Consider the following 25,583-nt stretch of genomic DNA (forward strand, 5'->3'; position numbering starts at 1 on the left):
AATTGCTGTGGGTCTGGAGTCACTTGTAGATTTCCTTCCAGAAAATGACATGAATGAACTCGATGGTTTTACATCTATCACCATTAGGTACATGTCACCACGAGACTAGGTTTCAGTTCCAGATTGTTTCTTTATTGAATTCAAACCTCACTGTCTGCCATGAGGGGATGTGAACCCATGTCCCTAGATGATTAGCTGGGGGGATTCCCAGCCCAGTGACATCACCGCAATCTCACCATCTTCCCTCACATCAAGGATCCATCTAAACATATCCCCTCTCAAGGTCTGTGAATGTTGGCATAATTTCAAAAATATCTCCATATCAGAGATGATTGCATTTTTGGAGACTGGGGTTTGTCTGATATTTTGGCGATTGAAGGAGATAAACTGGAGTTAAAAATCAGCAATGATCTCATTGGGTGGTGTAGCAGCATCGAGGGGCTGAATGGTCTCTGTTCCGAAAATAAACTGCAACTCAGCGCATTCGCCCAGCAACTGGAGTTGAAAGTGAAAGAATTTAGGTGATTGGGAAGTCCCGATCCTGGGCGGAGTTATGCAACCTGTTCGTTGTCTATTCTGCCGGAGACTGGTGACTCACTGAGTCGTTTTATTGTGATTGGATCGATGATAGTTTGGGACCAATCAGTGTGAAGGAGTCTCGGTGGAGAGGGGCAGTAACAGGAACTGAAGCAAAGTGCTGAAAAATCTGTTGGGAGAGAAAGTGAAGACTCTTTCTCAGAACAGTTTAATATCATTCTCGATGACAGCTCACAGACTGAGACAGTCCGCTGGAAAATAATTTATCCACCATGACTGTCAACTGAAGTCACGATGATTGGACTGATAGTGCTGGGGCTTCTATGGGGAGAGCTCTCTGCAGGTTAGTAATGGGGGTGTGAGAGAGGGGTAGAGCCAGGCTGGGAACTGGGACAATAACCTTTGATCATGTTCCCGTCAGAATGATTTATAGGGTAATATTTATCTAATTTCAGGTTTTAAACGTCAGTGAATCCACTGTTTTAAATGATTTAGGTTCGCACGAGATTTAACCATAAGGCCAAAAGATCTGTATTTGCGAAATTCAAAAGATCTGTTGAACATTACAGGGTGGAAAGTAAAAATATGAAATTGGTAGACTTTTTTTCAAGTAAAAGGAAAAGAGAAAAAAGTTAACAACATCATGTGATGAAGCTGAAGTGAATTGTATAATTCTCTCCAGTGCTGGAGAAAAGGTGAACAAAATGATTCATGATTCAGGAATTCATGCCCTGATTTTTCTGTGTTTCAGAAACTCACTCTCTCCGGTATTTTATCACTGGTATGACTCCGATTCCCAATTTCCCAGAGTTTGTGATTGTTGGTTATGTGGACGGGGTCCAGTTTGCTATGTATGACAGCAATCGCAAGGATATAATCCCCCGGGAACAGTGGATGGTGGACAGCGAAGGACCCAAGGCCTGGAAGCGGAAAGTTTCCCTCGCTCAGGAGCGAGAAGACATTGCCAAACAGCATATTCCGATATTAATGTCTCGGACCAACCAGACAGGGGGTGAGTACTCACCGTTCCACAGAATGACATCTTCCTGTGCATTTGGTGAGTCTGGGTGGGAATGGGTGAAATTAGGAGTGAATCTGAGTTCCAGAGACTGACCGACTGGCTGTGGGAGTGGTTGGAGGGGACACCAACTGTCTCTGTCTCTGATCAGCAACTTGTGTTTCTGATTGACAGGGATCCACATTTACCAGATGATGACTGGCTGTGACCTGGGGGATGATGGGACTGTGAGTGGGTTCACCCTCAGACGATGGGACGGGCAAGATTTGATCAGCTTCGATAAGGATCACAGGGTGTGGGTGACCCCAGTCCCCTGGGCAGAAAGCATCAAAAACAGATGGGACCAGGATGTGGTGGGTAATCAGAGGTGGAAGCATTACCTGGAGGTGGAGTGCATTGAGTGGCTGAGAAAATACCTGGAGTACGGACAGAGGGAACTGAGAGTCGGTGAGTGAGTGAGAGTTGTTGTCATCGATGGTGTCTGGACCTTTCTCTCTTTATGTTCCTGCACTGACTCATCTTCCTCTCTCGCTTAGTTGCCCCCAATGTGTCCTTTGCCCGTCTGGGTGATTCTAACCGGCTGTCCTGTCTTGTCACTGGGTTTTACCCACGAGCCATCGAGGTGACTCTGTGGAGAGACGGAGTGTTGATCGATGAGTCCCTGTCCACAGGGATCTTACCTAATCATGACAGGACCTACCAGATCCGGAAATGGATAGAATTTGATCCGGAGGATCAGGCCAAGTTTTCCTGTCAGGTGGAGCACAGTGGATTGGAGGAGAAGCTGGTGGTGATTTATGGTAAGGCTGATTCTCTTTGTTAGAGAGGAATCGGACTCCGAGCAGGATCACAAGAGAGAGGACTAAGAGGGGGACGTTCATATGAACTGTCAGTGTGTCACAGTGCTCACATCAGTTGTAGAGGACAGTAATAAAGATAGTGAATCAGGGACAGTTTGCCAGTGTATCCTGGTGTGTAATGCTGCCCAGCATCTTAATATCCAGGGATATTACACACACACATATCAGATATGTCCATTCAGTTCACCATATTTCCTGAGCACTCTTCAAGTCCATGGACACTTTAATCTCAAAGGACAAGGGCAGTAGATACTTGGGAACACCAGCTCCTGCAAGTTCCCCTCCAAGCTACTCAGCATCCTGACTTGGAAATACATTGTGGGTCCATCTACAGCACATAAGCTGTATTGGCCTAAGAAGGCAGCTCACCACCGCCTTCTGTAGAGCAACGAGGGAATGACTGTAAAGACTGGCATTGACACCCATATCCCGGTGAATTAAAAAAGAGAAACAGATTCTGAGATGTTTTATTATGAGACAGTCCAGTGAATCCAGGGATAATAATGTCCAATAGGATCCATAGATATTTCAGCTTGGCAGCATCCAGTGTATCCTGGAATTGTAGCCCAGTCTATTTAACATTGTTTCTTGATGATCTTTGTCCAACTCAGTGTAACAATGAATAGTCAGCATGAACTTTGAGGGAGAATATTGTGTTTGACCAACTCCATTGAATATTTTTCATGAAGTAACAGAGGGTACACAGTAGTAATGTTGCACATGTACTGTTGCTAAGTTTTCGAAAGGCCTTTGATCAGATACTCCCATAATAGAAACGTTTAGAGAATGTGGGGTCAGTGGGAATGTGATAAAATGGATTGTTAGCTGCTTCGCAGCCAGGAAACAGAGATTGGGGGAAAAGGGTTAGTTAGTCAGTGTCAGAATGTGGGAAGTGATGTTCTGAAAGGGAACACTTCCCTTCACATTTACAATATTGATTTGCACTTTGAAATTATGGAATTACAGAATTGTTCTAAAGAAGGCTCTTCAGCCCATCATGCCCTGACTGTCTGTCTGAGCATTACTACTCAGTGCTATTCTCCTGCCTTCTCCCCATCACCCTGAATATGGTTTTACTTAAATGTAATTTTAGAATTTAAATTATTATATAAAGCAGCACAAAGCAGTCTAGAGACCAAGACAGGAATACCAGGTAGTCCCAGGGAGGAGAGGAACATTTCAAGATATTCTAACAAAGAGCAGAGATGAGCTTTGGACACTCCTGTGTGATAGGAGACAGGAGATGCAAAATCCCAACGTGAGGTGTCTTATGCACAGGACAGCCTGGTTGTGTCTACGACATCACATTAGTCATTGATTCTGGTGATCAAAAACAATTGTCTCCAAAGAAAAACATTCTCGCTTGTCCAACTACTCATAATTCAGTCCCTTGTATCATGGAAAGGTCCTTCTGCATTGTTTCCAGTTTAATAACGTCCTTTCTATTAGCAAGGTGACCAAAACACAATACTCCAAGTGCAGCCTCACCAACGTCCTGTGCAACTGCAACATAATTTCCCAACTGTACTCAATGCCCTGACTGATGAAGACTGGTGTGCTAAAAGCTGCCTTCACTGTTCTGTCTACCTGTGACTCCATTTTCAGAGAACTGCGCACCAGAACTCCAAGGTCTCTCTGTTCCACAATAGTCCTTAAGGCCCTACCATTCACCTAGAAACCCCTACCTTGATTTGACTTTCCAAATCACAAGACCTCACACCTATCTGCATTAAACTCCACTTTCCACTTCCCCAGCTGATCAAGGTCCTGCTGCAATTTTTGATAACTTCCTCACTGTCCATGATACCGCCCGTTTCAGTGTCATCTGCAAACATACTAATCATACCTTGTATGTTCTCATCCAAATCATTGATATTGATAACAAACAGCAATGGGCCCAGCACTGACTCCTGAGGCACACCATTAGTGTCAGCCCTCCAGTCCAACAAACATCCTTCCGTTATTACCCTCTGCTTCCAAAGCATCAAGCCAATTGTATCTCCAATTTGCCAGCTTCCCCTGAATTCCATGCGATCTAACCTTCCAGGGCAAACTACAGTGTGGAACCTTTTTAAAGGCCTTACTGAAATCCATTTAGATTATGTTCCTGGTCACTTCAAAAAGAATTATAAAAAATTTGAGAGGTATGATCTCCTACGCACAAAACTGAAAATGTGTTGCTGGAAAAGCACAGCTGGTCAGGCAGCATCCAAGGAGCAGGAGGATCAACGTTTTGGGCATGAGCCCTTCTTCAGGAATGCACAAAGCCTCCTACGCACAAAGCCATGCAGAGTATTTCTAATCAAACGCTGTCTTTCCAAATGCATGTGTATTTTATCTCTCCGAACACTCTCAAGTGACTTACCTACAACAGATATTAAGCTTACTGATCCATAGTTCCCAGGATTTTCTTTGCAGCCCGGCACAATATTTGCTACCCTCCACCTACCAGGACCTCACCCGTGGCTAACTGTTAGAAAGGAAATTTCTTTACAAAAAACCCGAGGATAGGCTTTAATCTTGAGAGGGAGATTTAGCCTATCCTACCTCACCTTCAATTCTATCTTGAAGTTTGGTTAGACCACATGTTGAGAACTGCAGACAGTTCTAGTTGCCATGTGATGTAAAGGATATTGAGGCACTGGAGAGGGTGCTGAGAAGATTTACAATGTCAATATCAGAAATGTGTGAGTGTACGCATTAGGAAAGGATTGAGAGGCTTGATGTCTTCTCTCTTGAAAAATGGAGCCCAAACCGAGATCTTTACAAGGATGAATCATTTTAAAAGGGTGGGTGCAGAGACAGTGTTTGGGGAAGAGCACAACTAAGGACCATCAACACAAGACAGTCACCAAATATTCCACAAGGAATTCCAGAGAAATATCTGCAGTCGGAGCATGAAGAGAATATGAAGCTCGCTGCTGCAGGGAGTGAGTTTGTCAGGATGTATTTAAGGGGAGTTTAGAAAGGAATAGGGAGTGATGGTAACAGATGTAGATGAGGAAGGATGAGATGAGCAGCTTCATGTGACTAAATACAAATGTATGCTGATTGGATCAAATTGACTCACTGTGTGCCATGTATCCTGTATAAGGCCGATTTTAAAAAAAAATAAATTTTTTGTCTCTTTCTCTTTCTCTTCCTGCTTCACTTGGCTCTCTATCTATCTCTCACCTCCCTTTCTTCCTCTTTCTATCTGTCTGTCTGTCTCTCTCCCCATTTTATTTCTCTTTCTGCCTGTCTGTCTGTCTCTCTCTCCCTGGCAGTCCCAAAGTCTCACTCTCAGGTTCTTGTTATTGTCGGGATTGTATTTGGACTCCTTGGGATCATCTCTCTCGCTGTTGTGGCTGTCGTCATTCACAAGAAGAAAGGTAGGAGTTTGTAAGAAAATGGTAGCTCCTCACTGGCAGTTCAGGGAATTAGAGAGTCTGGAAGCATATGGCCAGACTGTACTGAAGTAAAAAGGAATATTGTGAGTTGTTTTGGGCCTCATATCTAAGGAAGAATGTGCTGGTGTTGGAGGGAGCCCAGAGGAGATTTACAAGAATTATCCCAGGGATGAAGAGCTTGTCATATGAGCAGCTGTTGAGGACTGTGTGTGTACTGGACAGAGTTTAAAATATCGAGGGCAAATCTCATTGAAAATTACACATTACTGAGAGGCCTGGACAGAGTGGATGTGGAGAAGATGCAGGAGACACGAGGACCCAAGGGAACAGCCTCAGTGTGACAGCATGACCTTTTAGAACTGAGGAGGAATTTCCTCAGCCAGATGGTGGTGTTGCCGTGGAACCCATTCCTGCAGAAGGCTGTGGAGGCCAAGACATCAAGTGTCTTTAAGACAGAGATAGATAGATAGATTCTTGATTGGTAAAGGCCTCAAGGGTTACGGTGAGAAGGCAGGAGAATGAGGTTGAGAAATATATCAACCACGATCGAATGGTGGAGCACACCCGATGAGATGAATGGCCTAATTCTGCTCCCATATCTTGTAGTCTCCAGTTCATTGTTTGGGTTCAGGTGGTTTGTGAGGAAGCTCTGTGTTTGGGAGTCAGTCTCAGGGTTAGTGATGGCTCAGGCAGTCGGGAGAGGAACTCCGTTTGTGAAGGAGGGTCAGAGATATGGTGCCCTGTTCCTCACGTGAGGCTGGATTGTCTGAGGGGTGAAATTCTCATGTTGAGAGTGTCAGGTCAGACAATTCAGACTGGGGCTGGCTCAGAGTTCACTGTTGGGCATCAGCAGCTCAGGGCAATGTGGGTCGGAGAGGCTGAGTCTGGATGGGAGTGAGGGTCTTCAGCATTTCCTCTGATTTCCTAACAGTATCTCAAACTGACTGAACATTCCTTGTTTTACAGGGGGAATGCAGAGCGGCTACAATCTCACAAACAGTAAGCTGATAACTCAGACATCTCCGCGTCTGTGTTAGTGTATGACAAGATATTCTTTCTGTTTCAAACAAAAACACAAGTGCAGAGATCTGAAACAGAGAAAAGAATTGCTGGAGAAACTCAATGGGTTTGGCAGCAGCTGTGGAGAGAAAAACAGTTAACATTTTGAGTCCAGTGATGTTTTGTTCTGGGAGTTCGTGTGTGTGTGTGTGTGTGTGTGTGTGTAGGAAAGGTGTGGTGGGGGTGGGGGGGGGGGGCGGCGCGGCGATCGGGGTCACTTGATATAAAGCATTAATTCTGCTTTCTCTCTCCACAGATGCTCTGGGCCATGTTGAGATTCTCCAGCAATTTCTGTTTTGTTCTCTGCTCCAGAGTAGTCTATCTGTGTTTCATCCTCCTCTTGCTCTCATGTGCGCTCACTGTCTCTCTCTCCCTATCTCTCTCTCTCTCTCTCTCTCTCTCTCACTCCCACATACACTGTTTTTTTCTTTTACATTTCTGGGCCATTTTCACTCTCACTCCTGTTCTCGCTCTCATTCATTTCTCTTGCTCATGCTTTCTCTCTTGTGAATTTCTCTCTAACACTGTTTCTCTCACACTCATTTTTCTCACTGTCTTGCACGCTGTCTCACACTCTCATTTCTCATTCTCTTTCACTCTGATAATGAGCAGTTTCTAATGCCTCTCTTTCCATTAACAGCTTCTGAAGAAAGGACATCCTCAGACAGTTCGGCCATTTCCTGAGGCATGAATATTGTTGGTCGATGTTGTGAGTAGATCATTCTAATTGGGATATAGAATAACCTCGATTATCTGAACAAGCTGGGCGGGGAGTATGTGGTTTGGATAACTGATTGTTCGGATAACTGATCTGATCATAAAGAAACAAAGCATTGACAAGACTTTGAGACCTTGTTTGGATAATCTGAAATTCAGATAATTGATGTTTAGATAACTGAGGTTATTCTATATTGGGGCTAGTTTTCGCTGTATGATCTGGAGGGTGGACACTGAGCTCAGACTCTTTCTCCCTGTGTGATCACTAAAGACCAGCTCATGCGGTTTGACACTAAGCTTTCAGACTGTCCTTCTGGAGTTGGCCAACCGTCTCCTGCTCTCAGCCTCAAGATATCGTCAAGAGGAGGGATTTGGACTATAGAAACACCCGGAAACCTTTCATCCTGAATGGGGCCTCCTGTCAGCTGATTGACTCCTTTTAAAGGCGTCAATATTCCTAGAGTTCTTGCTGTAGTTTGTTTCTGGAGTTGACTTTTGCTCTCCCGGGATTCTGAATTACTGCAGTGTGGTGGGTGTGGTCTAGATCTGATGGAGGCCTCCGAGCAGGTCAAATGACCAGACCATGTGGAGATAGAAGAGAACTATTTTGACTGGCTGGGGTGTCTCGGACTTGAATGGCAGGTAGTTAAAGTCAGCTCTATTGAGGGTGAAACTAGGAAACACTTCCACACATACAGACTGGGAAATGGTTAGAACTCGCTCTTTCTCAGAAGGTAATTGATGCAAAATGAAGTTCAGTGAATTAAAATCTATAAAACTCAGAATTAAGAGACAAATGGAAGATATATAAATGGATTGAGGCAACACACCAGCAAAGATCTGATTGAACAGTGGAATGGCCTCCTCATCTTCCATGTCCCTGTGGGTTTTGCTGGTCTTTAAGGAGTGAGTCTGAGGGGTTTTACTGATGTTTGGGGAATGGGCCTTTTGTGTTTCACTGCTGGTGTTTATGGGAAATGCTATAAAATGTGCTGGGTTTTCTGTGCTTTGTAACAGAGGTTTTTTTTTCTCTTCCCCAGGTTCCTCTAATGTCCTTGCTGGAAACCAGGTTTCCATTGCTGGAATTGATCTTCTAATTTGTCATCCTCAATTTCAGGAGTGATTTCAATTGTCAGTCTGGCTGAGTGAAATGTCTACATTTTGTTAATAATAGATTATTGAAATCTATTGGCAGATGTTGAAATGTGAATTCAGTCAAATTTAAAATGAAGAGACAGCTTATTGGTGATGATGTCATCTTTATTGATTGTTGTTAAAAGCCATCTGGTTCACTAATGCCCTGCCAGGATAGAAATTATTACAGTCTGGTCTACATGTCACTGTGCAATGAGTTAACTCTTAACTGCCCTCTGGACAACAAGCACTGGCATTGCCGGTGATGGCCAAATCTCAGGAAACAACTTTTAATGTTTGACAGTGTGGTTATATTTCCTGAGCAGAAACTTCATCTCCACAGCACAACACCCATTGGTCATGCCCCATGCACAATACTGCCAGTCCGTTCAGCACATAAACATGATCTTCATCAGCCATTCATCAGTGGGATCACCCCAGACCTCAATTTGAATTTTTCTGCTCCTTAAATACTGAGTGAAACCTTTTCTATGAGCTTGTTACACAGCACTATTTCTGGATACTGATGGAAGACAACATTACCCTACAATAATGTCATGAAAACATGTCATGCATCCAACTCTTGCCCAGGCCATGCTGCAGTCTCACACTTTCTGACTTGAACTGTTTCCATGTTCACACTCCTATCAATTTATAAACTTCCTCATGCAAAGCCTCAATAGAGCTGCGTACTCATGGCCTGCATTCCAGCTTCCTGTCTTGGGTTCAAGGCTGCACTATTTTCTGTCCCACTCTCTCCAACTCTGAGATTTTGCTGAGGTATTTATTGAGTCATCAAGTCATACAGAACAGAAATGACCCAAACAATCTATGTTCCCAAACTAAACTAATCCCACCTGGCTATGCCAGGTCCATATCACAACAAACGTTTATTATTTGTGTACTCATCCAAATATAAATGGTGTAACTGTACCATGTCCACCACTTCCTCTGGACATTCATTCCAAGCACAAACCATTCTCAGTGTAAAAATGTTGCCTCTCATGTAGGTTTAAAGTCTTTCTCCTCTCACCGTAAAAATATGGTCCCTGGTCTTGAAATTCATCCCCCCTCTACACACGGACACATACACACACTCACGCAGACCCTCTCTCATACATATGCTGTCCCTCATACACACATAATTTCCCCCATACTCACATCCACACATGTGCCCTCCCACAGGATTATACTCTGTCACACTCACACACACACACACTGCCAAGCACACGCACATGTAAACGCAAACTCACGTGCACTCACTCACATACATGTGTATGCGCGTACACACACACACGACTATCAGGTGAATTGCATTTGCAGAATTGTTTTTGCAGACATATTGTTGAGTTTTGGGGCAAAATATAATTTGCAGGCCATCGATCCATATCACCTTAAATTATCTTGAGAATGTGACTTCAAAGAAATTCTGGCATTTTCATATTAATGAACCAAAACCTATAACCCACGCTGAAAGATGAAAGACTTAACAGCAATCTTGGTTTGTTCAATATATTGTTTCAGTTGTATGATGCTGTGATCTTTTGCTATAAATTCTGTATCTTGTCTCACAGCTACCTGATGAAAGAGCAGGGCTCCGAAAGATAGTGCTTCCAAATAAATGTGCTGGTCCATAACCTGGTGTTGTATGATTTTTAACTTTGTCCACCCCAGTCCAATGCCAGCACCTCCACATCATCTGCAATAAGAAAGAGTCTAACCATCAGCCTTTGACCATCAATAGCTTTACCATCACTGAATCCCACTATCAACCTCTGAGGTGTTTCTATTAATCTGAACCTGAACTGGACTGAACATATAATACAGTGGCTACAAGAGCAAGTTAGAGGCAAAGAATACAGCAACACGCAACTCACCTCTGACTCACCAAAGCCAGTTCACCATCAAGAATGCACAATTCAGGAGTATGATGTAATACTCCTGACTTACCTATATGTGTGCAATTCCAGCAACACTGATCAAGTTTGACACCATCCAAGACAATGCATTGGCACCAGATTCATAACTAATTAGCTACTCCGCAAGTGACACTCAGTAGCAGCAGTCCATACTGTTTACAAGATGCACTGTGATCCTTCAACACAACACTTAGACAATGCCCTCCACATCAATGTCCATGACCTCCCAGAAGGATAAGGACAGCAGATACTGGGAAAACCACCATCTACATGATATCCTCCAAACTACTCACCATCCTAGCTTGGAAATATATCTCTATTCATCAGTGTCACTGGGTCACAACCCTGGAATTCTCCATGAGTGTGGCCAGAGCCCACATTGGTCAGAGCCCTTGAAGATTCTGGCCACAGAAACTGACAGACAAATGCCTTACTCACATCAATCCAATGAGATGTATGATGGTGGCCCTGAGGCCGTACCGGGAGATTACCAGAGGTTACGGTTCATGGACCAAACCTACAAAATTAATGAGTGTGATCTCCCTCTCCATCAGCTGATAACGTGACAATTCCACCAGCTCCGCACACCATTGTGCAGAAGTTGCTGTTTGAGAGAGTGGATGGAATTGTGCAGAAAATCCCACACACTTCTGTTTCCAGGTGAAGACCAACCATCTAACGTTTATGGTAACACCAACTGTTACACTTACAGAATATTCAGCAAAAATGCCAGCCTGGCAACCTATCTGCACAGGTCTCCCATCAGAATACCCTGGACAGAGAACACTCCTGCCTGACATTTCTATAGGGCTTTCCTTTCCAGCGGAAGCATTGCCAAAGCTGCAGATACTGTGTGCACAGTTCATGAGCCACCTGGTGGGCTTAGTGAACAAAGGCCACAGGTGTATACAGTAAGGGAGTGTGGAGCAGCAACCACTGTAACTTTGTAAACAGTAACAATAACTAACTCCCCTCTGCCTCACTCACATTCCATGATTTCCACAGAAAGGTGTGGGATATCATTCAGGAATGTCCAGCAGGAATTCAGGCAGTACTATCTTTGAGACTGACCGCTGCTTTCCATCTCTATACAATGATGATGGGTTATCCTTTCAGTGTATATGGGGTAAGATTTGAAGTAATGTTTGCAGCATTTGAAGCTGGATATGAAAGCTAAACATTGGCAAAGTACTTACATCTCAGAGTAAGAGTCGTTGCCATAAAATGTGAACACCTGAACAAGTGAGGGAAATCACAGAAACAGAGGAAGAAGGACATTCAACCTTTTAACTCTGCTCCACCATTCAAAATGATCACAGCTGATCGTCCAACTCAGGACCCTATTTCCATTTTTTCCCTATCCACTTTTATTCATTTCATCCTAAGAGCTGTACCTAACCTTTTCCTCCAAATGTTCAGTGTGACAGAGGCTCACCACTCTCTGGATGAAGACATCTCTCCTCATCTCAGTTCAAAATGGCCTCCCTCACATCCTTAGACTGTGATCCATGGTCTGGACTCCTTGCTCATTAGGATGTACCCTGCATTTACCCTATCTTGTCCTGGGTTTCTGTGAGATCTCACTCCTCAATCTTCTAACCCCTACTGCATAGCATCCTAACCCATCCAGTCTCTCTCATACATCAGTCCTGATATCCCTGGAATTGATCTGGTAAAGGTTTGTTGCTCTCCCTCCATCAGCAGAATATCCTTCCTCTGATAACGTGACCAAAACTGGATACAATATTCGCAGTGTGGTATCACCAAATGTCTGTACAATTGCAGCAAGACGTCGTTGCTCCTGCACTCAAACATTCTCACTATGAAGCTCAACACGTTTGTTTTCTTTATCGCATGCCACATTTGCATGTTTACCTTCAGTGATGGCTGTACAGCGTTTGTTGCACCTTCCTTTTTCCCAATTTATTGACATTCAAATAAGGATCTGCCTTCCTGTTTTCACTATTAAAGTACATAAGCTGAATTTTAACCACATTATCTTGCATCTGCCATGCATTTGCCCACTCATTCAACTTGTCCAAAATACACTGATACATCTCTGCATCCTGCTCACAACTCAGCCTCCCTCCCAGCTTTGTGTCATCTGCAAATTTGGAGGTATTACATGAAGTTTGTTCATCTAAATCATTAATGTAGTGAATCGCTGAGCTCCAAGCACAGATCACTGTGAAACCCCACACATCATTGACTACCACAAGGAAAATGAACATATATTCTTGCTTTCCAACTACCAATGGGTTCTTGAAACAAACCCGCATCAAGACACACAGAACTTATTTAAAAATTAGTTTATAGCACTGACAATTTTACACTGTCAGAAGTAAGCCAGAGGGAAACACCAATAATCATTGGAAATGAGAATATAGTTCTCATTAAAGGTTTATGTTAAAGTATACGGGTCAGACCAATTAGCATCATTCACAACTTTTCCTCATTCTTCATTCTTGAAAAGTGACAAAGGACAATTTAGGAACCCAATTCAGCAATGTCTGAAGGAGGAAGACAGGAACTTAGCCATTGCTGTACAGCATGTGCTGCAGTGAAATATGTGAAACCACAGTAAAGGTGGACAAACGTATTCAAGCTGTAAGTTCACTCAATGAAGCCAATTAAAGAGAATAGGAGTCTTTATTAAAATCAGCATGAATTATTCAGAATGCCATGAATAATCTTTGAAAAACTATGAAGAGGACAGGATTACTTTTAAAACCACAGACAGCTGGTTCCATTCAGTAGAGTCAGTATAGAGGACACAAATTGTTTATTAGGCCACACACAGCCAGATTCCTCCATTTCTAACAATAAACTTGGGAATGCTCCATATTGGCTGCAAAAACCCAGAAAAATCCTTCAATAACCAATACAGAAGACACATTGCTGGATTGTAATACACTCCTGACTTGCGCGGAAAATATTTCGCTCTTAAAGTTTTCATTTGAGGTAATGGATTATGCTTCACCCAATCCTGATGTAATGAAGTCTTATTTGAGAAGATCTTGTGTCAGCACACTCGACAAAGCCGACTAAAACACAATTGAAACGGAGAAATGAGGGAGTAAACCCAGTTTCTGGTGACCAAGAGTTCACCGACCTCTCCAAACACCACCAACAGCAACAAGGTTCCATCATAAAACACCTTGTTTGATGGTGAACAGGCCTTGCGGAGCCAGGAGTTGAACTACTTACTGCTGAATCCCCACTCTCTCATCACCTGTTAAAATCACAGTGTTAATACTGCTGGTCGCATTCAGGTTCTGGTCAGTGGAATACAACTTAATATTGATGGTGGGAGATTCAATGATGGTAAAGCCTTTGAATGTCAAAGTATTGAGGTGAATGAAAGATTAGATTAGATTACTTACAGTGTGGAAACAGGCCCTTCGGCCCAACAAGTCCACATCGACCCGCCGAAGCGCAACCCACCCATACCCCTTACTTAACACTACGGGCAATTTAGCATGGCCATTCACCTGACCCGCACATCTTTGGACTGTGGGAGGAAACCAGAGCACCTGGAGGAAACCCACGCAGACACGGGGAGAACGTGCAAACTCCACTCAGTCAGTCACCTGAGTCGGGAATTGAACCCGGATCTCAGGCGCTGTGAGGCAGCAGTGCTAACCACTGTGACACCGTGCCGCCCACTATGTTGAGATTCGGTCTTGTTGAAGATGGTCATTGCCTGGTACTTGTTTGGCATGAATGTGATTTCCCACCTGCTAGCCCAACTTTGTATCATGTGTCATACTATGTAAATACATGGACTGATTCAGTGTCTGAGGTCTCACACTGAAAAATATCCAACCATCAGTGAACATCTTGACTTCTGACCTAAGGATGTAGTGAAGGTTATGGATGAAGGAGTTGAAAATCTTTGTACCTAACACCGTTTCGTGAGGAACACATGCAGTGCTGTCCTGTGTCCGAGATTGCTGTACCTGAACAGTTTCACTGGGGGCCCATAACGCCAAGAAATTTGTTAGGGCCCACAGTCTTTGCGATATCCCGAGGCGTTAACTGTACACCAGGTCTAGCAGGATTTGGAGGCAAATTCAGGAAGCCCATTTCCACACGGAATACTTTGTTTTATTTATCGAATGTGGACATCATTGACTCGGCAGCAATTTATTGCGCAGTCCTATTTCTCCAGAAGATAATTGCTGTGGGATCTGGAGTCACTTGTAGGCCCAGACCAGATAAAGACAGGATATTTCCTTGCACAAAAGGACATGAATGAACTTGATGGTTTTACAGCTATCCTCATTGGGTACATGTCCACCACGAGACTAGCTTTCAGTTCCAAGTTGTTTCTTTATTGAATTCAAACCTCACTGTCTGCCATGAGGGGATGTGAACCCATGTCCCCAGACTATTAGCTGAGGGGATTCCCAGCCCAGTGACATCACCACAATCTCACCATCTTCCCTCACATCAAGAATCCATCTAAACATATCTTCTCTAAAGGTCTGTGAATGTTGGGATAATTTCAAAAGTATCATCAGAGATGATTGCATTTTTGGAGACTGAGGTTTGTCTGATATTTTGGCGATTGAAGGAGATGAAACTGGAGTTAAAAATCAGCAATGATCTTATTGGGTGGTGTAGCAGCATCGAGGGGCTGAATGGTCTCTGTCCCAAAAATGAATTGCAGCTCAGCTCATTCTCCCAGCAACTGGAGGTGAAAGTGGAAGTGTTTAGGTGATTGGGAAGTCCCGATCCTGGGCGGAGTTATGCAACCTGTTTGTTGTCTATTCTGCCGGAGTCTGGTGACTCACTGAGTCGTTTTATTGTGATTGGATCGATGATAGTTTGGGACCAATCAGTGTGAAGGAGTCTCGGTGGAGAGGGGCAGTAACAGGAACTGAAGCAAAGTGCTGAAAAATCTGTTGGGAGAGATATTGAAGACTCTTCTTCAGAACAGTTTAATATCATTCTCGATGACAGCTCACAGACTGAGACAGTCCGCTGGAAAATAATTTATCCACCATGACTGTCAACTGAAGTCACGATGATTGGACTGATAGTGCTGGGGCTTCTATGGGGAGAGCTCTCTGCAGGTTAGTAATGGGGGTGTGAGTGAGGAGTAGAGCCAGGCTGGGAACTGGGGCTTTAACCTTTGTTCATGTTCCCGTCAGAATGATTTATAGGGTAATATTTATCTAATTACAGGTTTTAAACGTCAGTGAATCCACTGTTTTAAATGATTTAGGTTCGTACGAGATTTAACCATAAGGCCAAAAGATCTGTATTTGCGAAATTCAAAAGATCTGTTGAACATTACAGGGTGAAAAGTAAAAATATAAAATTGGTAGACTTTTTTTCAAGTAAAAGGAAAAGAGAAAAAAGTTAACAACATCACGTGATGAAGCTGAAGTGAATTGTATAATTCTCTCCAGTGCTGGAGAAAAGGTGAACAAAATGATTCATGATTCAGGAATTCATGCCCTGATTTTTGTGTTTCAGAAACTCACTCTCTTCGGTATTTTATCACTGGTATGACTCCGATTCCCAATTTCCCAGAGTTTGTGATTGTTGGTTATGTGGACGGGGTCCAGTTTGCTATGTATGACAGCAATCGCAAGGATATAATCCCCCGGGAACAGTGGATGGTGGACAGCGAGGGACCTGAGGCCTGGAAGCGGAAACGGTTTCTTGCTCAGGAGCGAGAAGACTGTGCCAAACGCGATATTCTGACATTTATGTCACGGACCAACCAGACAGGGGGTGAGTGCTCACTGTCCCACAGCATGACATCTTCCTGTGCATTTGAGGAGTCTGGGTGGGAATGGGAGAAATTAGGAGTGAATCTGAGTTCCAGAGATTGACCGACTGACTGTGGGAATGGTTGGAGGGGACACCAACTGTCTCTGTCTCTGATCAGCAACTTGTGTTTCTGATTGACAGGGATTCACATTTACCAGATGATGACTGGCTGTGACCTGAGGGATGATGGGACTGTAATTGGGTTCAACCTCAGAGGATGGGACGGGCAAGATTTGATCAGCTTCGATAAGGACCACAAGGTGTGGGTAACCCCAGTCCCCTGGGCGGAAAGCATCAAAAACCGTTTGGACCAGGATGTGGTGGTTAAGCAGAGGTGGAGGCATTACCTGGAGGTGGAGTGCATCGAGTGGCTGAGGAAATACCTGGAGTACGGTCAGAGGGAGCTGAGAGTCGGTGAGTGGACAGGGAGTGAGAGTTGTTAAATTTCATGGTGCCTGTGTGTTTCTTTCTCTATGTTCCTGCACTGACTCCTCTTCCTCTCTCCTCCAGTTCCCCCTGATGTGTCCTTTGCCCGTCTGGGTGATTCTAACTGGCTGTCCTGTCTCGTCACTGGGTTTTACCCACAAGCCATTGAGGTGACTCTGTGGAGGGACGGAGTGTTGATCGATGAGACCCTCTCCACTGGGATCTTGCCCAATCACAACAGGACCTACCAGATCCGGAAATGGATAGAGTTTGATCTGGAGGATCAGGCTGAATATTCCTGTCAGGTGGAGCACAGCGGACTGGAGGAGAAGCTGGTGGTGATTTATGGTAAGACTGATTCTCACTGTGAGAGAGGAACCGGACTCAGACCAGGATCACAAGAGAGAGGACCAGCTGAGCTGCTTCAGCAGGACGCTCCAGGGTAGAGAGAGGGACGTTCATATGAACTGTCAGTGTGTCACAGTGCTCACATCAGTTGTAGAGGACAGTAATTAAGGCAGTGAATCAGGGACACTACAGCAGGATGTCACCCAGTGTATTCTGGTGTGTAATGCTGCCCAGCATCTTAATATCCAGGATCGTTAAGGATTAAAGTATTAGTATATCATCTGATATGTGTGTGACAGAACCAGCTATGTCCTTTCAGTTGACCATATTTCCTGAGCACTCTTCAAGTCCATGGACACTTTAATCTCAAAGGACAAAGGCAGTAGATACTTGGGAACACCAGCTCCTGCAAGTTCCCCTCCAAGTTACTCAGCATCCTGACTTGGAAATACATTGTGGGTCCACCTACGGCACATAAGCTGTATTGGCCTAAGAAGGCAGCTCACCACCGCCTTCTGTAGAGCAACTAGGGAATGACTGTAAAGACTCGCTTGACACCCATATCTCTGTGAATTAAAAAAGAGAAACAGATCCTGAGATGTTTTATTATGAGACAGTCCAGTGAATCCAGGGATAATAATGTCCAATAGGATCCATGTATCCTGATATTTCAGCATGGCAGCATCCAGTGTATCCTGGAATTGTAGCCCAGTCTATTTAACATTGTTCCTTGATGATCTTTGTCCAACTCAGTGTAACAATGAATAGTCAGCATGATTAGTCATTGGATTCTGGTGATCAAAACAATTGTCTCCAAAGAAAAACATCCTAGCTTGTCCAACTACTCCTCATAATTCAGTCCCTTGTATCATGGAAACGTCCTTCTGCACTGTTTCCAGTTTAATAACATCCTTTCTATTAGCAAGGTGACCAAAACACAATACTCCAAGTGCAGCCTCACCAACGTCCTGTGCAACTGCAACATAATTTCCCAACTATACTCAATGCCCTAACTGATAAGACTGGTGTGCTAAAAGCTGCCTTCACTGTTCTGGCTACCTGTGACTCCATTTTCAGAGAACTGTGCACCAGAACTCCAAGGTCTCTCTGTTCCACAATAGTCCTTAAGGCCCTACCATTCACCTTGAAACCCCTACCTTGATTTGACTTTCCAAATCACAAGACCTCACACCTATCTGCATTAAACTCCACTTGCCACTTCCCCAGCTGATCAAGGTCCTGCTGCAATATTTGATAACCTTCCTCACTGTCCACGATACCACCTGTTTCAGTGTCATCTGCAAACTTACTAATGTTACCTTGTATGTTCTCATCCAAATCGTTGATATTGATAACAAACAGCAATGGGCCCAGCACTGACCCCTGAGGCACACCATTAGTCTCAGGCCTCCAGTCCAACAAACATCCTTCCGTTATTACCCTCTACTTCCTAGCATCAAGCCATTTGTATCTCCAATTTGCCAGTTTCCCCTGAATTCCATGCGATCTAACCTTCCAGGGCAGCATACCATGTGGAACCTTTTTAAAGGTCTTGCTGAAATCCATTTAGATTATGTTCCTGGTCACTTCAACAAAGAATTATAAGAAATTTGTGAGGTATGATCTCCTACGCACAAAGCTGAAAATGTGTTGCTGGAAAAGCGCAGCAGGTCAGGCAGCATCCAAGGAGCAGGAGAATCGACATTTTGGGCATGAGCCCTTCTTCAGGAATGCACAAAGCCTCCTACGCACAAAGCCATGCAAAGTATTTCTAATCAAACCCTGTCTTTCCAAATGCATGTGTATTTTATCTCTCTGAAGCTTCTCAAGTAACTTACTGGTCCATAGTTCCCAGGATTTTCTTTGCAGCCCGACACAATATTTGCTACCCTCCACCTACCAGGACCTCACCCGTGGCTAACTGTTAGAAAGGAAATTTCTTTACAAAAAACCCAAAGATAGGCTTTAATCTTGAGAGGGAGATTTAGCCTATCCTACCTCACCTTCAATTCTATCTTGAACTTTGGTTAGACCACATTTCGAGAACTGCAGCAGTTCTGGTTGCCATGTGATGTAAAGGATATTGAGGCACTGGAGAGGGTGCTGATTAGATATACAATGTCAATATCAGAAATGTGAGTGTATGTATCAGGAAAGGATTGAGAGGCTTGATGTCTTCTCTCTTGAAAAATGGAGCCCAAACAGAGATCTTTACAAGGATGAATCATTTTGAAAGAGTGGGTGCAGAGACAGTGTTTGGGGAAGAGCACAACTAAGGACCATCAACACAAGACAGTCACCAAATATTCCGCAAGGAATTCCAGAGAAATATCTGCAATCGGAGCATGAGGAGAATATGAAGCTCACTGCTGCAGGGAGTGAGTTTGTGAGGATGTATTTAAGGGGAGTTTAGAAAGTAATAGGGAGTGATGGTAACACATGTAGATGAGGAAGGCTGAGATGAGCAGCTTCACGTGACTAAATACAAGTGTATACTGATTGGATCAAATTGACTCACTGTGTGCCATGTATCCTGTATAAGGCCGATTTTTGTTTTTAAAAAACATTTTTTGTCTCTTTTTCTCTCTTCCTGCTTCACTTGGTTCTCTATCTATCTCTCACCTCTCTTTCTCTCTATCTCTGTCTGTTTGTCTCTCTCCCCCATTTTATTTCTCTCTCTGTCTGTCTCTCTCTCTCTCTCTCTGTCTGTCTGTGTCTCTCCCCATTTTATTTCTATCTCTGTCTGTCTGTCGCTTTCTGCCTGTCTGTCTCTCTATCTCTCTCTGGCAGTCCCAAAGTCTCACTCCCAGGTTCTTGTTACTGTCGGGATTGTGTTCGGACTCCTTGGGATCATCTCTCTCGCTGTTGTGGCTGTTGTCATTCACAAGAAGAAAGGTAAGAGGAGCCACCATTTTATTACATTCAGGGAATTAGAGAGTCTGGAAGCATATGGCCAGACGGTAGTGAAGGAAAAAGGAATATTGTGAGCTGTTTTGGGCCCCATATCTAAGGAAGGATGTGCTGGTGTTGGAGGGAGCCCAGAGGAGATTTACAAGAATTATCCCAGAGTTGAAGAGCTTGTCATATGAGCAGCTGTTGAGGACTGTGTGTGTACTGGACGGAGTTTAAAATATCGAGGGCAAATCTCATTGAAAATTACACATTACTGAGAGGCCTGGCCAGAGTGGATGTGGAGAAGATGTAGGAGACACAAGGACCCAAGGGAACAGCCTCAAGTGTGACAGCATGACCTTTTAGATCTGAGGAGGAATTTCCTCAGCCAGATGGTGGTGACTCTGTGGAACCCTCTGTTTCCATACTGTACATCTCGATGACTCTATAAGGCCGTGGAGGCCAAGACATTGAGTGTCTTTAAGACAGAGATAGATAGACAGATTTTTGATTGGTAAAGGGCTCAAGGGTTATGGTGAGAAGGCAGAAGAACGAGGTTGAGAAATATATCAACCATGATCGAACGGTGGAGCACACCCGATGAGATGAATGGCCTAATTCTGCTCCTATATCTTGTAGTCTCCAGTTCATTGTTTGGGTTCAGAAAGTTTGTGAGGAAGCTCTGTGTTTGGGAGTCAGTCTCCGGGTTAGTGATGGCTCAGGCAGTGGGGAGAGGCCCTCCATTTGTGAAGGAGGGTCAGAGATATGGTGCCCTGTTGCTCATGTTAGGCTGGAGTGTCTGAGGGGTGAATGTCTCACATTGTGACTGTCAGGTCAGACAGTTCAGACTGGGGCTGGCTCTGAGTTCACTGTTGGGCATCAGCAGCTCAGGGCAATGTGGGTCGGAGAGGCTGAGTCTGGATGGGAGTGAGGGTCTTCAGCATTTCCTCTGATTTCCTGACAGTATCTCGAACTGACTGAACATTCCTTGTTTTACAGGGGGAATGAAGAGCGGCTACAATCCCACAAACAGTAAGCTGATAACTCAGACATCTCAGCGTCTGTGTTAGTGTATGACAAGCTGTTGTTTCTGTTTCAAACAAAAACACAAACACCGTGATCTGAAACAGAGGAAAAAGCAGAAATTGCTGGAGAAATTCAATAGGTTTGGCAGCAGCTGTGGAGAGAAATACACAGTTAACATTTTGAGTCCAGTGACGTTTTGTACTCGGAGGTGTGTGTGTGTTTTGGGGGGGGAGGTGTGGTGAGGGGGTCAGGGTGTCTCAATCTAAAGCATTAATTCTGCTTTCTCTCTCCACAGATGCTGCGGGCCATGCTGAGATTCTCCAGCAATTTCTATTTTGTTCTCTGTCTGGTCTAGAGTATCTGTCTTTCATCCTCCTGTTGCTCTCGTGTGCTCTCTCTCATACACTCTTTCTTTCTTTTACATCTCTGGGTCATTTTCACTCTCACTCCTGTTCTCGCTCTCACTCCTTTCTCTTGCTCATGCTTTCTCTCTTGTGAATTTCTCTCTAACACTGTTTCTCTCACACTCATGTTTCTCACTGTCTTGCACGCTGTCTCACAGTCGCATTTCTCACTCTCTTGTTTCTTGCTCTCTCTCTTTCACTGTGATAATGAGCAGTTTCTAATGCCTCTCTTTCCATTTACAGCTTCTGATGAAAGGACATCCTCAGACAGTTCTGCCATTTCCTGAGGTATGAATATTGTTGGTTGATGTTGTGAGTAGATTATTCTAATTGGGATATAGAACAACCTCAATTGTCCGAACGAGATGGGCGGGGAGTATGAGGTTTGGATAACTGATTGTTCGGATAACTGATCATAAAGAAACAAAGCATTGACAAGACTTTGAGACCTTGTTTGGATAATCTGAAATTCAGATAATTGATGTTTGGATAACCGAGGTTATTCTATATTGGGGCTGGTTTTCGCTGTATGATCTGGAGGGTGGACACTGAGCTCATACTCTCTCTCTCCCTGTGTGATCACTAAAGACCAGCTCATGCAGTTTGACACTAAGCTTTCAGAATGTCCTTCTGCAGTTGGCCGACATTGTTTTGGACTCAGCCTCAAGATATCGTCAAGTAGAGGGATTTGGACTATAGAAACATCCGGAAACCTTTCATCCTGAATGGGGCCTCCTGTCAGCTGATTGACTCCTTTTAAAGGAGTCAATATTCCTAGAGTTCTCGCTGTAGTTTGTTTCTGGAGTTGACTTTTGCTCTCCTGGGATTCTGAATTACTGCGGTGTGGTGGGTGGTGTCTAGGTCTGATGGAGGCCTCCAAGCAGGTCAAGAGACCAGACCATGTGGAGATAGAAGAGAAATATCTTGACTGGCTGGAGTGTCTCGGACTTGAACGTCAGGTAGTTAAAGTCAGATCTATTGAGGGTGAAACTAGGAAACACTTCCACACATAGAGAGTGGGAAATGGTTAGAACTCTCTCTTTCTCAGAAGGTAATTGATGCAAAATGAACTACTGTGAATTAAAATCTATAAAACTCAGAATTAAGAGACAAATGGAAGATATATAAATGGATTGAGGCAACACACCAGCAAAGATCTGATTGAACAGTGGAATGGCCTCCTCATCTTCCATGTCCCTGTGGGTTTTGCTGGTCTTTAAGGAGTGAGTCTGAGGGGTTTTACTGATGTTTGGGGAATGGGTCTTTTGTGTTTCACTGCTGGTGTTTATGGGAGATGCTATAAAATGTGCTGGGTTTTCTGTGCTTTGTAACAGTTTTTTTTTCTCTTCCCCAGGTTCCTCTAATGTCCTTGCTGGAAACCAGGTTTCCATTGCCGGAATTGATCTTCTAATTTGTTCATCCTCAATTTCAGGAGTGATTTGAATTGTCAGTCTGGCTTAGTGAAATGTCTACATTTTGTTAATAATAGATTATTGAAATCTATTGGCAGATGTTGAAATGTGAATTCAGTCAAATTTAAAATGAAGAGACAGCTTAATTGTGATAATGTAATCTTTATTGATTGTAGTTAAAAGCCATCTGGTTCACTAATGCCCTGCCAGGATAGAAATTATTACAGTCTGGTCTACATGTCACTATGCAACGAGTTAACTCTTAACTGCCCTCTGGACATCAAGCGCGGGCATTGCCGGTGATGGCCAAATCTCAGGAAATAACTTTTAATGGTTGACAGTGTGGTTATTTTTCCTGAGCAGAAACTTCATCTCCACAGCACAACACCCATTGGTCATGCCCCATGCACAATACTGCCAGTCAGTTCAGCACATAAACATGATCTTCATCAGCCATTCATCACTGGGATCATTCCAGATCTCAATTTGAATTTTCCTGCACCTTAAATACTGAGTGAAACCTTTTTCTATGTGCTTATTAGACAGGAAGATCTCTGGATACTGATGGAAGACAACACTACCTTACTGTAATGTCATGAATAGATGTCATGAATCCACCTCTTGCCCAGGCCATGCTGCAGTCTCACACTTTCTGACTTGAACTGTTTCCATGTTCACACTCCTATCAATTTGTAACCTTCCTCATGCAAAGCCTCAATAGAGCTGCGTACTCATGGCCTGCATTCCAGCTTCCTGTCTTGGGTTCAAGGCTGCACTATTTTCTGTCCCACTCTCTCCAACTCTAAGATTTTGCTGAGGTGTTTATTGAGTCATCGAGTCATACAGAACAGAAACGACCCAAACAATCTATGTTCCCAAACTAAACTAATCCCACCTGGCTATGCCAGGTCCATATCACTACAAACATTTATTATTTGTGTATTCATCCAAATATAAATGGTGTAACTGTACCATGTCCACCACTTCCTCTGGACATTCATTCCAAACACAAACCATTCTCAGTGTAAAAATGTTGCCTCTCATGTTGGTTTAAATTCTTTCTCCTCTCACCTTAAAAATATGGTCCCCAGTCTTGAAATTCATCCCCCATCCACACGTGGACACATACACACACTCACGCAGACCCTCTCTCATACACGTGCTGTCCCTCATACACACACAGTCCCCCCATTCTCACATCCACACATGTGCCCTCTCACAGGATTATACTCTGTCACACTCACACACACACTGCCAAGCACACGCACATGTAAGCGCAAACTCACGTGCACTCACTCACATACATGTGTATGCACATACACACACACACGACTATCAGGTGTATTGCATTTGCAGAATTGTTTTTGCAGACATATTGTTGAGTTTTGGAGCAAAATATAATTTGCAGGCAGTCGATCCATATCACCTTAAGTTATCTCGAGAATGTGACTTCAAAGAAATTCTGGCATTTTCATATTAATGAACCAAAACCTACAACCCATGCTGAAAGATGAAAGACTCAACAGCAATCTTGGTTTGTTCAATATATTGTTTCAGTTGTATGATGCTGTGATCTTTTGCTATAAATTCTGTATCTTGTCTCACAGCTACCTGATGAAAGAGCAGCACCCCGAAAGGTAGTGCTTCCAAATAAATGTGCTGGTCCATAACCTGGTGTTGTATGATTTTTAACTTTGTCCACCCCAGTCCTATGCCAACACTCCACATAATCTGCAATAAGAAAGAGTCTAACCATCAGCCTTTGACCATAAATAGCTTTACCATCACTGAATCCCACTGTCAACCTCTGAGGGGTTACTATTCATCTGAACCTGACCTGGACTGAACATATAATACAGTGGCTACAAGAACAAGTTAGAGGCAAAGAATACTGCAACATGCAACTCACCTCTGACTCACCAAAGCCAGTTCACCATCAAGAATGCACAATTCAGGAGTGTGATGTAATACTCCTGACTTACCTATATGTGTGCAATTCCAGTAACACTGATCAAGTTTGACACCATCGAAGACAATGTATTGGCACCACATTCATAACTAATTAGCTCCTCCACAAGTGACACTCCGGAGCAGCAGTCCATACTGTTTACAAGATGAACTGTGAACCTTCAACGCAACACTTAGACAATGCCCTCCATATCAATGTCCATGACCTCCCAGAAGGATAAGGGCTGCAGATACATGGGAAAACCATCATTTACATGACATCCTCCAAACTACTCACCATCCTAGCTTGAAAATATAACTCTACTCATCAGTGTCACTGGGTCAAAACCCTGGAATTCTCCATGAGTGTGGCCAGAGCCCACATTGGTCCGATCCCTTGAAGATTCTGGCCACAGAAACTGACAGACAAGTGCCCTACTCACATCAATCCAATGACCCGATGAGATGTATGATGGCGGCCCTGAGACCGTACTGGGAGATTACCAGAGGTTACTGTTCATGGACCAAACCTACAAAATCAATGTGTGATTTCCCTCTCCATCAGCGGATAGCGAAGTGACAATTACACCAGCTCCCCACACCATTGTGCAGAAGTTGCTGTCTGAGAGAATGGATGGAATTGTGCAGAAAATCCCCCACACTTCTGTTTCCAGGTGAAGACCAACCATCCAGCGTTCATGGTAACACCAA

The 25,583-nt window shown here is 43.8% G+C and overlaps 2 protein-coding genes across 3 annotated transcripts; both read left to right on the forward strand.

Moving 5' to 3' along the window:
- The first annotated feature begins 665 nt into the window (after positions 1-665).
- LOC132832893 (class I histocompatibility antigen, F10 alpha chain-like) lies at positions 666-10,351 on the forward strand. Of its 2 annotated transcripts, none has more exons than XM_060851097.1 (8): positions 666-880; positions 1,289-1,549; positions 1,730-2,002; positions 2,092-2,355; positions 5,682-5,786; positions 6,771-6,836; positions 7,504-7,572; positions 8,621-10,351. In XM_060851097.1, exons 1-7 carry the CDS (start codon positions 832-834, stop codon positions 7,545-7,547), a joined length of 1,062 nt encoding a protein of 353 aa, XP_060707080.1. In that variant the 5' UTR covers positions 666-831; the 3' UTR covers positions 7,548-7,572; positions 8,621-10,351. The 2 variants fall into 2 exon arrangements, with proteins under 2 accessions (XP_060707080.1, XP_060707081.1); XM_060851098.1 differs by having other exon boundaries at positions 6,771-6,803.
- Positions 10,352-15,489: 5,138 nt separating this feature from the next.
- Positions 15,490-24,595, forward strand: LOC132832399 (class I histocompatibility antigen, F10 alpha chain-like). The gene is made up of 8 exons (XM_060850360.1): positions 15,490-15,711; positions 16,118-16,378; positions 16,559-16,831; positions 16,928-17,191; positions 19,982-20,086; positions 21,083-21,115; positions 21,757-21,801; positions 22,868-24,595. Exons 1-7 carry the CDS (start codon positions 15,663-15,665, stop codon positions 21,798-21,800), a joined length of 1,029 nt encoding a protein of 342 aa, XP_060706343.1. The 5' UTR covers positions 15,490-15,662; the 3' UTR covers position 21,801; positions 22,868-24,595.
- Positions 24,596-25,583: the final 988 nt, after the last annotated feature.

This window comes from Hemiscyllium ocellatum, chromosome 35 (genome assembly GCF_020745735.1).
Source record: "Hemiscyllium ocellatum isolate sHemOce1 chromosome 35, sHemOce1.pat.X.cur, whole genome shotgun sequence".
NCBI classification, from domain to species: domain Eukaryota; kingdom Metazoa; phylum Chordata; class Chondrichthyes; order Orectolobiformes; family Hemiscylliidae; genus Hemiscyllium; species Hemiscyllium ocellatum.